Here is a 13,840-nt window from a genome sequence, read left to right as displayed (position 1 = left end):
CAATTATTTCCTTCCAGTCACACTCTGCTTCATTTTGATAACCTTCAAGTGTAGGACAAATTAAAGTGACTTGCATTAATTCAGTGTCTCTGGGGAGTCATATTAATTGTCACTTAACAAGAAAAAACATAGTCGACACAAATTCTTCGGATTAGCATTACTGCTGACAGGGTCAATGTAATCATCCAATGACCTCCTTTTAACTGCTGATCTGCTCCAGTACTGGCAACTTGCAGGGTTCCCACTTACACTAATTACACCAGCACAGGATATTTCATCAACCACCTCTCATTATGTCTAATTTTAATGTTGTACCTACGTAGAGCTCATCTCAAAACTTCAGAACTGTCCAACTGCAGTGTGATATAACCCACAATGCTCCAGTGCCTGGTTAGCAGTGGATGAGTAAGGAGAGATGGGGAATGCTATGTGGTTCTTGAGGATCTGAGACCTCCAAGGACAGTGCTCCAGGATCAATCTGCCCCACCCGTTAGCCTCCATGTTCCCATACCTGGCTCAATCCCAGTATTCCCTCCATCATCCACCTTTCCACTCAAATCCCAGGATGCCTTTCACTTGCCCCTCTTCAATCAGATCACTCACAGGATCGAGACTGCTCGTTAAAGTTACTTAACATCCTATACAACAGCCATCTCTCTCAATCCTTCGCGACCCCTCCAGTCTTCACCATTCTCCACTCCCTTCTTGAGTGTCCGGTTTCCATGGTCCATCTCTGCACACCGCCCCTCAGGATTGCCTCCTAGACTCTCCTCTGTTGACCAATCAACACACCATTATTGGCCTCATCAGTTCCACACTAACCATCAGCAGCATCAGTTCAGCTTACACACGCCCAGCACCGACCTCTCCATCCGTGCCCAATCCGTTGTCTGCATCTACCATCTCACCCACCCGTGACTATCTCTGCTGGTTTATGCCCCAGGATTGATTTTAAAACCATTACCTTCAAATACCCCCTTAGGCCCCTCCCTCCTCTCAAAGGCCATGATGAGAAAAGGCTGTTGCTATTTTGTAAAACCATCAACTGCATTTTAAAGGCAGCATGTTCAAAGGATACAAAATCCCTGAGAAACCAGGTGAAAAGACAAGTTACATCAAGGACCAGCAATGATGTTATGCCCTCCCGCGGTCGAGTAACTTGCAAATATTCCCTCCGAGACACACACCTTCCTGACCTGGAAATATATCGCCGTTCCTTCATCACTGGGTCAAAATCCTGGAACTCCCCACCTAACAGCAGTGTGGGAGAACCTTCACCACTCGGACTGCAGCGGTTCAAGGCAGCGGCTCACCACCACCTTCTCAAGGGCGATTAATGCTGGCTTTGCCAATGACGCCCTGAGAATTAATTTTTTAAAAACACTCAACTTAGGTAAATTCACTAACATTTACAAACAGCAAATGTTACATAATCCAACATCACGTGATGCATCTGCCAGGAATATGTCAAATTGGCATTTTATTAATTACTTTAAAAGCCACCATCCAGAAGCAAACCAGTAATATTATTGCTGCAGAATGTGTGATGCAAGGTCACATGCTGTCTCTTCCTACAATACAGAAAATCAGGGATCAATTCCTTGAACCAATGATGTGCAAACTCAGTATAACGAGGTCTTTGAGAGTGATTCAATTCAAGCTGTAATTTGTATTAGCCTAGCCATTAACATGGGCAGGAACAGAAACCACGTCTATACAAGGGGGTCCTGGAACCTGTAAATACTGAATGAAGTGGACAGATTTCCTCAGACTTGTAACGATATTGATTCTGGTCTTTCTGAAGTTGCTACAAGTGGCAGGAATCTCAGCCAATGAGTTACCCAGGACTGCCCAAAATGCACAGGGACTAGAATGGTTTGGTAGGGGGGGGGGGGAAGTGGTTATTATTCTGGGATGTGCCAGCTGGGTTCAGTGAGCCGGGCAAATATTCTCCTCCTTCTTCTGAGTCTGTTAGCAAGGCTCAAACACACACATTTTTATAATGTCCTGTCTGCACACATGGCCGTCAGTCATCTCAGGTTGAGGAGTGATCTGTACAATAAATGAACAAGACTGAGCACACACTGGTTGGTGATGTAACAGTGCATGGCCCAGCAGAGAGCATCGGGGAGGAGAGCCACGAGAGTTTGGCTTTGAGTTCCGAATGTCAGGCTATTATTGATTCTCACACCCCCAGCCCATCGCACACTCCACAGGAACAGCCCCGATCCCCAGTAAACTCTTCACTGCCATTAATCCTCAAAATTCCTGGGAGAGTATTCACAAGCTATGGGAATTTTCCCTCTGGCTGGGATCGTTTCTGCAGTGTCACCGAGCTGCTCAATAACAACTTACAAGTTCTTAAAAAGCAATGATTTATTTATTACACAGTATACTGTGAACAGTCGGATCTGTTTAATCAACACATGGTGACAATTTCACCATCTCATTCTTTCACATTCAGATTTTTCTCCTGGGTCATTTAACCTCAGGGTTGGGGGCGGGTGGAGAGGGTTTAGAAATTGAATACAAGTGATGTGGATGCATTGCAGTAAGATTTGGGGAAAGGTCCCTGCAGATGTAGAAAGACAAAAGCAGCATTTTCCTCTGGAGAAGCTCTCTCACATCTCGTCTTCTATGTTAAGCTGCAAAAGATAAACAGAATCAGTCAGTATTACCCCAGTGACAGCCACAGGGTCACTCATCAGAGTGTTAAACCTTCAGAGAGGTCAGTGCTACAGAACATTGGGTCAACGGACAGTCGCCAAAACAAAACAACCAAAACCGCTCCAACTTACAAACTACACATCCCATAATACAGGATATCGAGACCACCCGGGACAGGGCAGTTCCTCTGATCACTGTCCCTTTCACTAAGCTGAATATTCACTCCCTCCCCCACCAGCACTCCGGGGCTGCAGTGTGTACCATCCACAGGATGCACTGCAGCAACTCGCCAAGGCTTCTTCGACAGCACCTCCCAAACCCACAACCTCTACCACTGAGAAGGACAAGGGCAATAATGTCTTGGGAACACCATCCCCTCCAAATCTCACACCATCCCCCTCCAAATCTCACACCATCCCCCTCCAAATCTCACACCATCCCCCTCCAAATCTCACACCATCCCCCTCCAAATCTCACACCATCCCCCTCCAAATCTCACACCATCCCCCTCCAAATCTCACACCATCCCCCTCCAAATCTCACACCATCCCCTCCAAAAATGGCAGTGAAAGGGACAGAGAGGGGGGGTAAATGCTGGAAGTTATGATGGGGGAGGGGGGCATGATGCATGAGCAGTGCATTGAAGTAGGAGAAAAATAAGACTTGCATTTATATAACATCTTTCACCCCACAATGCACTTTACAACCAATAAAGGGCTTATGAAGTGTAGTCAGTATAACGCAGACAAATGCAGCAGCCAAATCGCACTCAGCAATAATGAGATAATGACCAGATAATCTGTTTTAGTGATATTGGCTATTGGTTATATATTGGCCCAGGACGCCATGGAGAACTCACCTGCTCTTTTTGGAACCGTGAAATGGGATCATTTATGTCCACCTGAGGGGGCAGACAGGACCTCGGTTTAACGTCTTATCTGAATGCGGCATCTCTGACAGTGCGGCGCTCCCTCAGCACTGACCCTCCGACAGTGCGGCGCTCCCTCAGCACTGACCCTCCGACACTGCGGCGCTCCCTCAGCACCGACCCTCCGACAGTGCGGCGCTCCCTCAGCACCGACCCTCCGACAGTGCGGCGCTCCCTCAGTACTGACCCTCCGACAGTGCGGCGCTCCCTCAGTACTGACCCTCCGACAGTGCGGCGCTCCCTCAGCACTGACCCTCCGACAGTGCGGCGCTCCCTCAGTACTGACCCTCCGACAGCGCGGCGCTCCCTCAGCACTGACCCTCCGACAGCGCGGCGCTCCCTCAGCACTGACCCTCCGACAGCGCGGCGCTCCCTCAGTACTGACCCTCCGACAGTGCGGCGCTCCCTCAGCACTGACCCTCCGACAGTGCGGCGCTCCCTCAGTACTGACCCTCCGACAGCGCGGCGCTCCCTCAGCACTGACCCTCCGACAGCGCGGCGCTCCCTCAGCACTGACCCTCCGACAGTGCGGCACTCCCTCAGCACTGACCCTCCGACGGTGCGGCGCTCCCTCAGTACTGACCCTCCGACAGTGCGGCGCTCCCTCAGTACCGACCCTCCGACAGTGCGGTGCTCCCTCAGCACCGACCCTCCGACAGTGCGGCGCTCCCTCAGCACTGACCCTCCGACACTGCGGCGCTCCCTCAGCACCGACCCTCCGACAGTGCGGCGCTCCCTCAGTACCGACCCTCCGACAGTGCGGCCCTCCCTCAGCACCGACCCCCTGACAGTGCGGCGCTCCCTCAGGACCGACCCTCCGACAGTGCTGCGCTCCCTCAGCACCGACCCCCCGACAGTGCGGCGCTCCCTCAGCACCGACCCCCCGACAGTGCGGCGCTCCCTCAGCACCGACCCCCCGACAGTGCGGCGCTCCCTCAGGACCGACCCTCCGACAGTGCGGCGCTCCCTCAGTACCGACCCTCCGACAGTGCGGCGCTCCCTCAGCACCGACCCCCCGACAGTGCAGCGCTCCCTCAGCACCGACCCCCCGACAGTGCAGCGCTCCCTCAGCACCGACCCCCCGACAGTGCGGCGCTCCCTCAGGACTGGCACCCCAGGAGTGTGCCTCATTAAGTGCTCCAGTAAAGGCGTTGTGACCGTTTAGCAGTTTGCGGAGCTGGTCCCTGGGACACCGACAATTCTCGAGGGTGAATGGGTCAGCGTTTCATGAATTACTGCAACATATACTTGCATAAACAACCAATTGTTCGTATTTGGGACATCAAACAAAGTAGTTTAAAACCAGTCTTGCCTGCAGACTAGAATTAGGTTCCTCTTTAGGAATTATTTCCCCCTTTGATTAGTGACTAAACTGCTTCTTGTTCACACATCCCTAAACCTAGTTAAGAGCAGACAAGTGAAGCTGGAAACCTGATGCTCAGGCGCAGTTTGTTGGGGCCTGAATACAGGTTAATAAGCGATAGACAGGACTGAAAACACATTTCCCAGCATCTTAATTCGATACTCGACACAATGATCTAATTTACTCAGTTTTATACTTTGCTTCACTTTATCGAATCACTTGGCCCTTTCCTCAAATCCCATTTTCTGCTTGAATTAAAAATTTATTGTAGTTCTCGACACTCAGTGGCAGCTCTTAACTGACCACACAGAATACATTAATACACTGTGTCACTGGTTCGCCTCGCTAACAATGCATCTTAATAACCTCATGTCTCCTGCATCAACATTTGTTCCTTAACCAACATCACTAAATGCACAATCTGCTCATTATCAGAGTGCTGTTTGTGGGATCTTGCTGTGCGCAAATTGGCTGCAGCGTTTCCTACATTACAACAGTGACTACACTTCAAAAATACTTCACTGGCCGTAAAGCGCTTTGGGACATCCCGAGGTTGTGAAAGGCGCTGTAGAAACGGACGTTCATTCTTTCTATTACTGTACAAGTGTACAGGCTTGTGCAGTGACTGCTCAGAAATCTCTGGTAAATTAAATGTAGGTGAGACAGGAGGTAGTGCTACAGTCGTTGTCCCTGAAAGAATGATTTTCGACGGGTGTGCAAGGTGTGGGTGTGCAAGGTGTGATCACACTGCAATTTCATCCTTTATCTCCATTTTGAGGTGGATTTTCCAATTTTGTTTATTATTTTTGTGCTGTGAACCTGCCAAAAGTCACATTGTGCGGTGGGCAGGGGTTATACATGGGCTTATCCTGAGGAATAACTGCACTCTCACCTTTTTATTGTTAACAAGGTGTATGGTCCACCTGAGCTGGAACCACCAGTAATTTGCTGTGCTTCACTGATGGGATTGCTGCCAGTTAAAAGAGGGACAGCAGAGGGCCAGAATCTCGGAGGGCAACACAGATGCTAGCTCTCTCCCTACACCAGGAGGTAGTGGGAATGGGGAATAATCTGTCTCGTGGCCCCAGGTGGAGCCTGAGGGAAGGAATGAGGACGAGTGGGAAAGAGCAGGACACTGATTTACAAATACTGGTGCGGAGCGAAAGGAGAGATTCGGAGGGGTTTGGAGGGGTTTGGAGGGGGACGTGCAGAGCCCGAGGGGTTTGGAGGGGGACGTGCAGAGCCCGAGGGGTTTGGAGGGGGACGTGCAGAGCCCGAGGGGTTTGGAGGGGGACGTGCAGAGCCCGAGGGGTTTGGAGGGGGACGTGCAGAGCCCGAGGGGTTTGGAGGGGGACGTGCAGAGCCCGAGGGGTTTGGAGGGGGACGTGCAGAGCCCGAGGGGTTTGGAGGGGGACGTGCAGAGCCCGAGGGGTTTGGAGGGGGACGTGCAGAGCCCGAGGGGTTTGGAGGGGGACGTGCAGAGCCCGAGGGGTTTGGAGGGGGACGTGCAGAGCCCGAGGGGTTTGGAGGGGGACGTGCAGAGCCCGAGGGGTTTGGAGGGGGACGTGCAGAGCCCGAGGGGTTTGGAGGGGGACGTGCAGAGCCCGAGGGGTTTGGAGGGGGACGTGCAGAGCCCGAGGGGTTTGGAGGGGGACGTGCAGAGCCCGAGGGGTTTGGAGGGGGACGTGCAGAGCCCGAGGGGTTTGGAGGGGGACGTGCAGAGCCCGAGGGGTTTGGAGGGGGACGTGCAGAGCCCGAGGGGTTTGGAGGGGGACGTGCAGAGCCCGAGGGGTTTGGAGGGGGACGTGCAGAGCCCGAGGGGTTTGGAGGGGGACGTGCAGAGCCCGAGGGGTTTGGAGGGGGACGTGCAGAGCCCGAGGGGTTTGGAGGGGGACGTGCAGAGCCCGAGGGGTTTGGAGGGGGACGTGCAGAGCCCGAGGGGTTTGGAGGGGGACGTGCAGAGTTTGGGGCCCAGGCAGGCGAAGGCACGGCTGAGCATGGGATATAAACTGCGGCCATGTTCCTCGCCATGGATTTTGTTTAAACCACACATTAGAAATCATCTAAATTGGGAAGAATTAGATGTATTCATTTTAAATGAAAACTATTTTGATGTACATCCTCCCACCAGACTCAGTAAAACCAGTAAAACTCGTTTCCTCACTGTGATGGCAGTGGTTAGATATTTAAATTCATTTTCATCCCTCTCCTGAAACTCATGCTTGTGCCTCATTCCCAGGGGATCGACTGTCCACTGGTACCTCATCCAATGATGGTGAATGCTGACAGGCCACTCAACCATGGGAGGCATCGCTGGGCATCCAAACACACATTTTCCAACAGAGGCGACTGGAGACAAATCAGGAAGTGAAAGGGTCCCTGAGGGAGGCGGGGGCGACTGTCCGGTCCCTGAGGGAGGCGGGGGCGACTGTCCGGTCCCTGAGGGAGGCGGGGGCGACTGTCCGGTCCCTGAGGGAGGCGGGGGCGACTGTCCGGTCCCTGAGGGAGGCGGGGGCGACTGTCCGGTCCCTGAGGGAGGCGGGGGCGACTGTCCGGTCCCTGAGGGAGGCGGGGGCGACTGTCCGGTCCCTGAGGGAGGCGGGGGCGACTGTCCGGTCCCTGAGGGAGGCGGGGGCGACTGTCCGGTCCCTGAGGGAGGCGGGGGCGACTGTCCGGTCCCTGAGGGAGGCGGGGGCGACTGTCCGGTGGTCCCTGATGCTTCCCTGGGTGAGGTGACTCATCTCATCATACACCGGGAGAGAACGTTAGAACCTTCCCACCTGCCAGGCCCGAGTCAGATCACCAACTGAGGCCCCTTCTCAACTATGCTGCCAAGCTATGCAATACCGAAGGGGTCAGTTACACTGCAATCTCTGCGACAGCAAACTGGGATCTGAGTGCAATTATAGAATGCAGCGTGAGGCTCGGCCGGCTCCAACCCCAGCCCCCGGCCCCAACCCCAGGCCACAACCCCGGCCCCAACCCCAGCCCCGCGCCGGCCCCCAGGCCACAACCCCGGCCCCAACCCCAGCCCCGCGCCGGCCCCCCGGCCACAACCCCGGCTCCCGCTCCAACCCCGGCCCCGCGCCGGCCCCCCCGGCTCCGACCCCGGCTCCCGCTCCAACCCCGGCCCCGCGCCGGCCCCCCCGGCTCCGACCCCGGCTCCGACCCCCCCGGCTCAAACCCCGGCTCCGACCCCGGCCGGTATGGATTCAATGTTTTAAGAATTTAGTGGATGGCCTTTACATTTTTAATATTAGTGCGGAGCCAATAAGACAGCTGGGCCCTTGCTGAACATTACTGATTTTCACACAGGCTCAGAGCTCCACTGTGCCCAAGTATAGGGCAGTGCGCAGCTGGCAGTATAGCTCAGGGCTTCAGGTTCACACTGCTCTAAAGCAGGTACTAGTCTCAGTCTAGAAACCTACAGAATAAAGGCACAGATATTATTTTCTTAAAGGTGAGCGAGGAGCTGTGGAGGAGCGAAGGGATTTAGGGGTCAAAGTACAGAAATCACTAAAAGCAAGTGGACAGGTACAAAAAATAATCAAAAAGGCTGATGGAATGTTGGCCTATATCTAAAGGGGGGCTGGAATACAAGGGGTGGGAGTGATGCTACAGTTGTACAGAGCTCTGGTCAGACCCCGTCTGGAGAGACTGCGTTCAGCTCTGGGCACCGCACCTCAGGAAGGATATATCAGTCTTGGAGGGGGTGCAACACAGATTCACCATAACGATACCGGGGCTAAAAGGGTTAAATTACAAGGACAGGTTGCATAGACTAGGCTTGTATTCCCTTGAATTTAAAAGGTCGAGAGGAGATCGGATCTGAAATGATTAAGGGATTCGATAGGGTAGATACAGAAACTATTTCCTCTGGTGGGGGAATCCAGAAAGAGGGGGCACCATCTTAAAATTATAGCTCGACCGTTCAGGGGTGAAATCAGGAAACCCTTCTTCACAAAAAGAGGAGTGGAAATCTGGAACCCTCTCCCCCCATAATGCCTGGATGCTGGGGGTCAATTGGAGCTTTCAAGACGGAGAGCGATAGGTTTTTGTTGGGTAAGGGTATCGAGGGATATGGAGCAAAGTTGGGGAGATGGAGTTGAGATACAGATCAGCCATGATGTAATAGAATGGTGGAACAGGCTCGAGGGGCTGAATGGCCTTCCTTTCTGTTCCTATTTTCCCAGGTCAGGTCAATGAGATCACCATACATAACAAACAATATTTCACTTCTGGGCCGAGTTAGATAGGTCTGTTTGAGAGAGTGATCAGCATTAACTGGCCTCCACCAGGTAGCCCTTGGGATAGATTCAGTGTCACAAAAATTATGGCCATGTTCTTGGAACATCTACAGCTTCTAAAGGCTATCAGTGGGTGAGGTGAACATGAAAGGGGCACAGAAGGGTTAAAAAGAGTAGGGCAGAAGACAACATAAATCAAACAGTAGTGATCAGGGTGGATCGGGGCGGGGGGAAATTGGGTGAGGCCAAGCTTGGGTTTTAAATCTTGGAGACCGAGAAGGGAAGACAGGGGGAAATTCCACTGTTTACATCCTGGGAGTAAGTTAGAGCAGCAAACAGTGTAATGAGTGTTGATTTCAACACTGAAGATTCTGGGATGGGGACAGTGCATTTGGAGCTCGGGAGGCGCGGGGGCAACGCTCGGGGGCAAGGCTCGGGAGGCGCGGGGGCAACGCGCGGGAGGTGCGGGGGCAACGCTCGGGGGCAAGGCTCGGGAGGCGCGGGGGCAACGCTCGGGAGGCGCGGGGGCAACGCTCGGGAGGCGCGGGGGCAACGCTCGGGAGGCGCGGGGGCAACGCTCGGGAGGCGCGGGGGCAACGCTCGGGAGGCGCGGGGGCAACGCTCGGGAGGCGCGGGGGCAACGCTCGGGAGGCGCGGGGGCAACGCTCGGGAGGCGCGGGGGCAACGCTCGGGAGGCGCGGGGGCAACGCTCGGGAGGGCAACGTGTCTGCCTGGATCCAGATATTTGAGAGTATTCAACCACAGGAGCAATAGTTCTGTCCAATCGTGCGACTCTACATAGCGGCGTACTGCAGGAGTTTATGAAGTTTGCTGTGGACCTCTGCTATAGACAATGGTCATAAAGTTCGTACAGTATAGCAACATAATCTGACAATGTAACATGCAGTCTTTAACCTGTCACAGATAACTTCATCATAATCAACTAAGCCAGCGCAGAGTTAGCACAACTGAGAGAAAACGATGGAAATGTTACATTTCCTCTAACCGGGCATGTTAAGCGCTGACAGTGAGATTTGTGCAATGAAGTGGCCATGTTAGAAACTTTATTCTGTCAATTCAAATAGAATTTATTTCTTGTAACATCTCTTCCCTTCGTTCTCCAGTAACAGCGTTGGTCAGAAAGCAACAGATGGCTCCCTTGTTGCCTAAATGGGCTTTTCTATTGAAGAACTGTAACCAGCAGCTCACTGCTCTCATGGTATCAGTTGCAGTTAGAAATATAAACGACCCACTGACCCTGGAGTGGTGATGCAGAGCAGACTAGCCGTGACTGACACTGCTGGCTGCTTTGGTCATTATTTGATGGAAAGGGGTACCTGGTGGGACTGCAACTCGAGCAAAGACACAGCAGTGGGGTAGACTGCTGCTGCTCTCCGAAAGCGCAGGGTACAGTGGCCCAGTCACTATGGCCCTGGATTAAACGTCGTGAGTTCAAATCCCACCATAACAAATTCAACAAACCTGCTAAGTTGTAGAAGTGAACTCCTGGGTTCTTGTAAAAACCCAACTGGTCGACTGATTTGCTCCAGGGAAGGGAACCTACCGGCCTTACCCGGTCTGGGCCTACACGTGACTCCAGCCCCACACCTGGCTGTCCTTTTTTTAAAATTCATTCATGGGATGTGGGCATCGCTGGCGAGGCCGGCATTTATTGTCCATCTCTAATTGCCCTTGAGAAGGTGGTGGTGAGCCGCCTTCTTGAACCGCTGCAGTCCGTGTGGTAAAGGTTCTCCCACAGTACTGTTAGGAAGGGAGTTCCAGGATTTTGACCCAGCGACGATGAAGGAACGGCGATATATTTCCAAGTCGGGATGGTGTGTGACTTGGAGGGGAACGTGTAGGTGGTGTTGTTCCCATGTGCCTGCTGCTCTTGTCCTTCTAGGTGGTAGAGGCCGCGGGTTTGGGAGGTGCTGTCGAAGAAGCCTTGGCGAGTTGCTGCAGTGCATCCTGTGGATGGTACACACTGCAGCCACGGTGTGCCGGTGGTGAAGGGAGTGAATGTTTAGGGTGGTGGATGGGGTGCCAATCAAGCGGGCTGCTTTGTCCTGGATGGTGTCGAGCTTCTCGAGTGTTGTTGGAGCTGCACTCATCCAGGCAAGTGGAGAGTATTCCATCACATTCCTGACTTGTGCCTTGTAGATGGTGGAAAGGCTTTCGGGAGTCAGGTGAGTCACTCGCCGCAGAATACTCAGCCTCTGACCTGCTCTTGTAGCCACAGTATTTATGTGGCTGGACCAGTTAAGTTTCTGGTCAATGGTGGCCCCCAGGATGTTGATGGTGGGGGATTCAGTGATGGTAATGCCGTTGAATGTCAAGGGGAGGTGGTTGGACTCTCTCTTGTTGGAGATGGTCATTGCCTGGCACTTATTAGCCCAAGCCTGGATGTTGTCCAGGTCTTGCTGCATGCGGGCATGGACTGCTTCATTATCTGAGGGGTTGCCAATGGAACTGAACACTGTGGAATCATCAGCGAACATCCCCATTTCTGACCTTATGTTGGAGGGAAGGTCATTGATGAAGCAGCTGAAGATGGTTGGGCCTAGGACACTGCCCTGAGGAACTCCTGCAGCAATGTTCTGGGGTTGAGATGATTGGCCTTCAACAACCACTACCATCTTCCTTCGTGCTAGGTATGGCTTCAGCCACTGGAGAGTTTTCCCCGATTCCAATTGACTTCAATTTTACTAGGGCTCCTTGGTGCCACACTTGGTCAAATGTTGACTTGATGTTAAGGGCAGTCACTCTCACCTCACCTCTGGAATTCAGCTCTTTTGTCCATGTTGGACCAAGGCTGTAATGAGGTCTGGAGCCGAGTGGTCCTGGTGGAACCCAAACTGAGCATCGGTGAGCAGGTTATTGGTGAGTTAGTGCTGCTTGATAGCACTGTCGACGACACCTTCCATCACTTTGCTGATGATTGAGAGTAGACTGATGGGGCGGTAATTGGCCGGATTGGATTTGTCCTGCTTTTTGTGGACAGGACATACCTGGGCAATTTTCCACATTGTCGGTTAGATGCCAGTGTTGTAGCTGTACTGGAACAGTTTGGCTAGAGGTGCAGCTAGTTCTGGAGCACAAGTCTTCAGCACTACAGCTGGGATGTTGTCGGGGCCCATAGCCTTTGCTATATCCAGTGCACTCAGCTGTTTCTTAATATCACATGGAATGAATCGAATTGGCTGAAGACTGGCTTCTGTGATGGTGGGGATATTGGGAGGAGGCCGAGATGTATCATCCACTCGGCACTTCTGGCTGAATATAGTTGCAAACGCTTCAGCCTTGTCTTTTGCACTCACGTGCTGGACTCCGCCATCATTGAGGATGAGGTTTACAGAGCCTCCTCCTCCCGTTAGTTGTTTAATCTTTACCCGATCTGGGCCTACACGTGACTCCAGCCCCACACTGCATGGCTGAATCTGAATGTTCTCAGGGTAACTAGGAATGGGCAATAAATACCCGTTTCCCAGCGGCACCCACGTCCAGAGAACAACTGGCACTGCAGTGTAGAAGTTGTGAATCTGTAAACGTGTTGCTGTGTCACACCAGGACTGGACTGGTGCATCTTAAGGAGGAAGCAAATCAGCGGCCACATGAATGATACAAATTCTGTTTATCTAAGACTGGTGCTGAATTGACTTTTGGTGGGTGGGGGAAGGACTCGGGCTGTGTGTACATCAGGACAGCATGCACTCTGCTCGCACAGATACCTTTACTTAAAGAAATAAAACAAGAAAATTCCTTGGCAGAAGTGTCTCACTCAAAACGTTAATCTTTATCAGACACTATTTCAAACACTTTGTCTTTAGTTCGCAAGTTATGCTCATTGGGTGAGATGTAGAGGGGAGGGATCAGGCTCGTGTGGAGCATAAACACCAGCATGGACCTGTTGGGCCGAATGGCCTGTTCCTGTGCTGTACATTCTATGTAATTGTCCACCGTGTGGTTTTGAATGTTTCCCTGATGCTGCACTCACCTTTCTATCAGTGAATCTCTCATACTCGTTGCAATTGCACTGGGCTGAGCCTCATTTAATCTAAAAACGCTCTCGATGACCGACAGCTCAGTGCTGGTTGTGTCAAGTCCACAGAAAGCGCACCAATCGTTCACCACCATTCCTCCAGCAATCACCTCACTACCACGATTCACCGTGCCGGCCTGGAACAAAACAAGGGAAGAGACGGTGTGCTCAGGTCCTGTAGTAAACGTGATCACCAGGTACACAGACAGCCTGTCGGAGAGGCGGTCGAACTAGGCCACTTCAGACCACTGGAGTTATGAAGAAAGATCAGAAAAACTTTGGCTTGAGAGGAGGCGAATGATTGAACAAAGAGAACAGGCTCAAGGGGCTAAATGGCCTACTCCTGTTCCTATATTCCAATGAAGCTAGATAAGCACATGAGGGAGAAAGGAATAGAAGGATATGCTGACAGGGTGAGATGAAGTAGGGAGGGAGGGAGGAGGCTCGTGTGGAGCATAAACACCAGCCAAATGACCTGCTTCTGTGCTGTAGTTTCAATGGAACTCGATGTAACCAGACTCAGGCTGAAACCACCACCATAAATGCAGCATACAGTGCCCACACACTGGCATTTTACTGGGACTCTTCACTCTCCT

The 13,840-nt window shown here is 52.5% G+C and overlaps 1 protein-coding gene across 1 annotated transcript in view; it reads right to left on the bottom strand.

The window, feature by feature from the left end:
* Positions 1-2,358: 2,358 nt before the first annotated feature.
* eif6 (eukaryotic translation initiation factor 6) overlaps positions 2,359-13,840 on the bottom strand; it is a 47,173-nt gene continuing 35,691 nt past the window's right edge. Inside the window, exons 5-6 of the mRNA XM_068000135.1 lie at positions 13,200-13,381; positions 2,359-2,645 (exon numbers count right to left, since the gene is read on the bottom strand). Of these exons, the coding sequence (XP_067856236.1) occupies positions 2,636-2,645; positions 13,200-13,381 (192 nt within the window). The 3' untranslated portion in view covers positions 2,359-2,635. The remainder of the gene's footprint in view (positions 2,646-13,199; positions 13,382-13,840) is intronic.

The sequence above is a fragment of the Heptranchias perlo genome, chromosome 19 (assembly GCF_035084215.1).
Source record: "Heptranchias perlo isolate sHepPer1 chromosome 19, sHepPer1.hap1, whole genome shotgun sequence".
Taxonomy (NCBI): domain Eukaryota; kingdom Metazoa; phylum Chordata; class Chondrichthyes; order Hexanchiformes; family Hexanchidae; genus Heptranchias; species Heptranchias perlo.
Note: the sequence above shows the minus strand (reverse complement) of the source record. Positions and strands in the feature narration are given on the sequence as shown.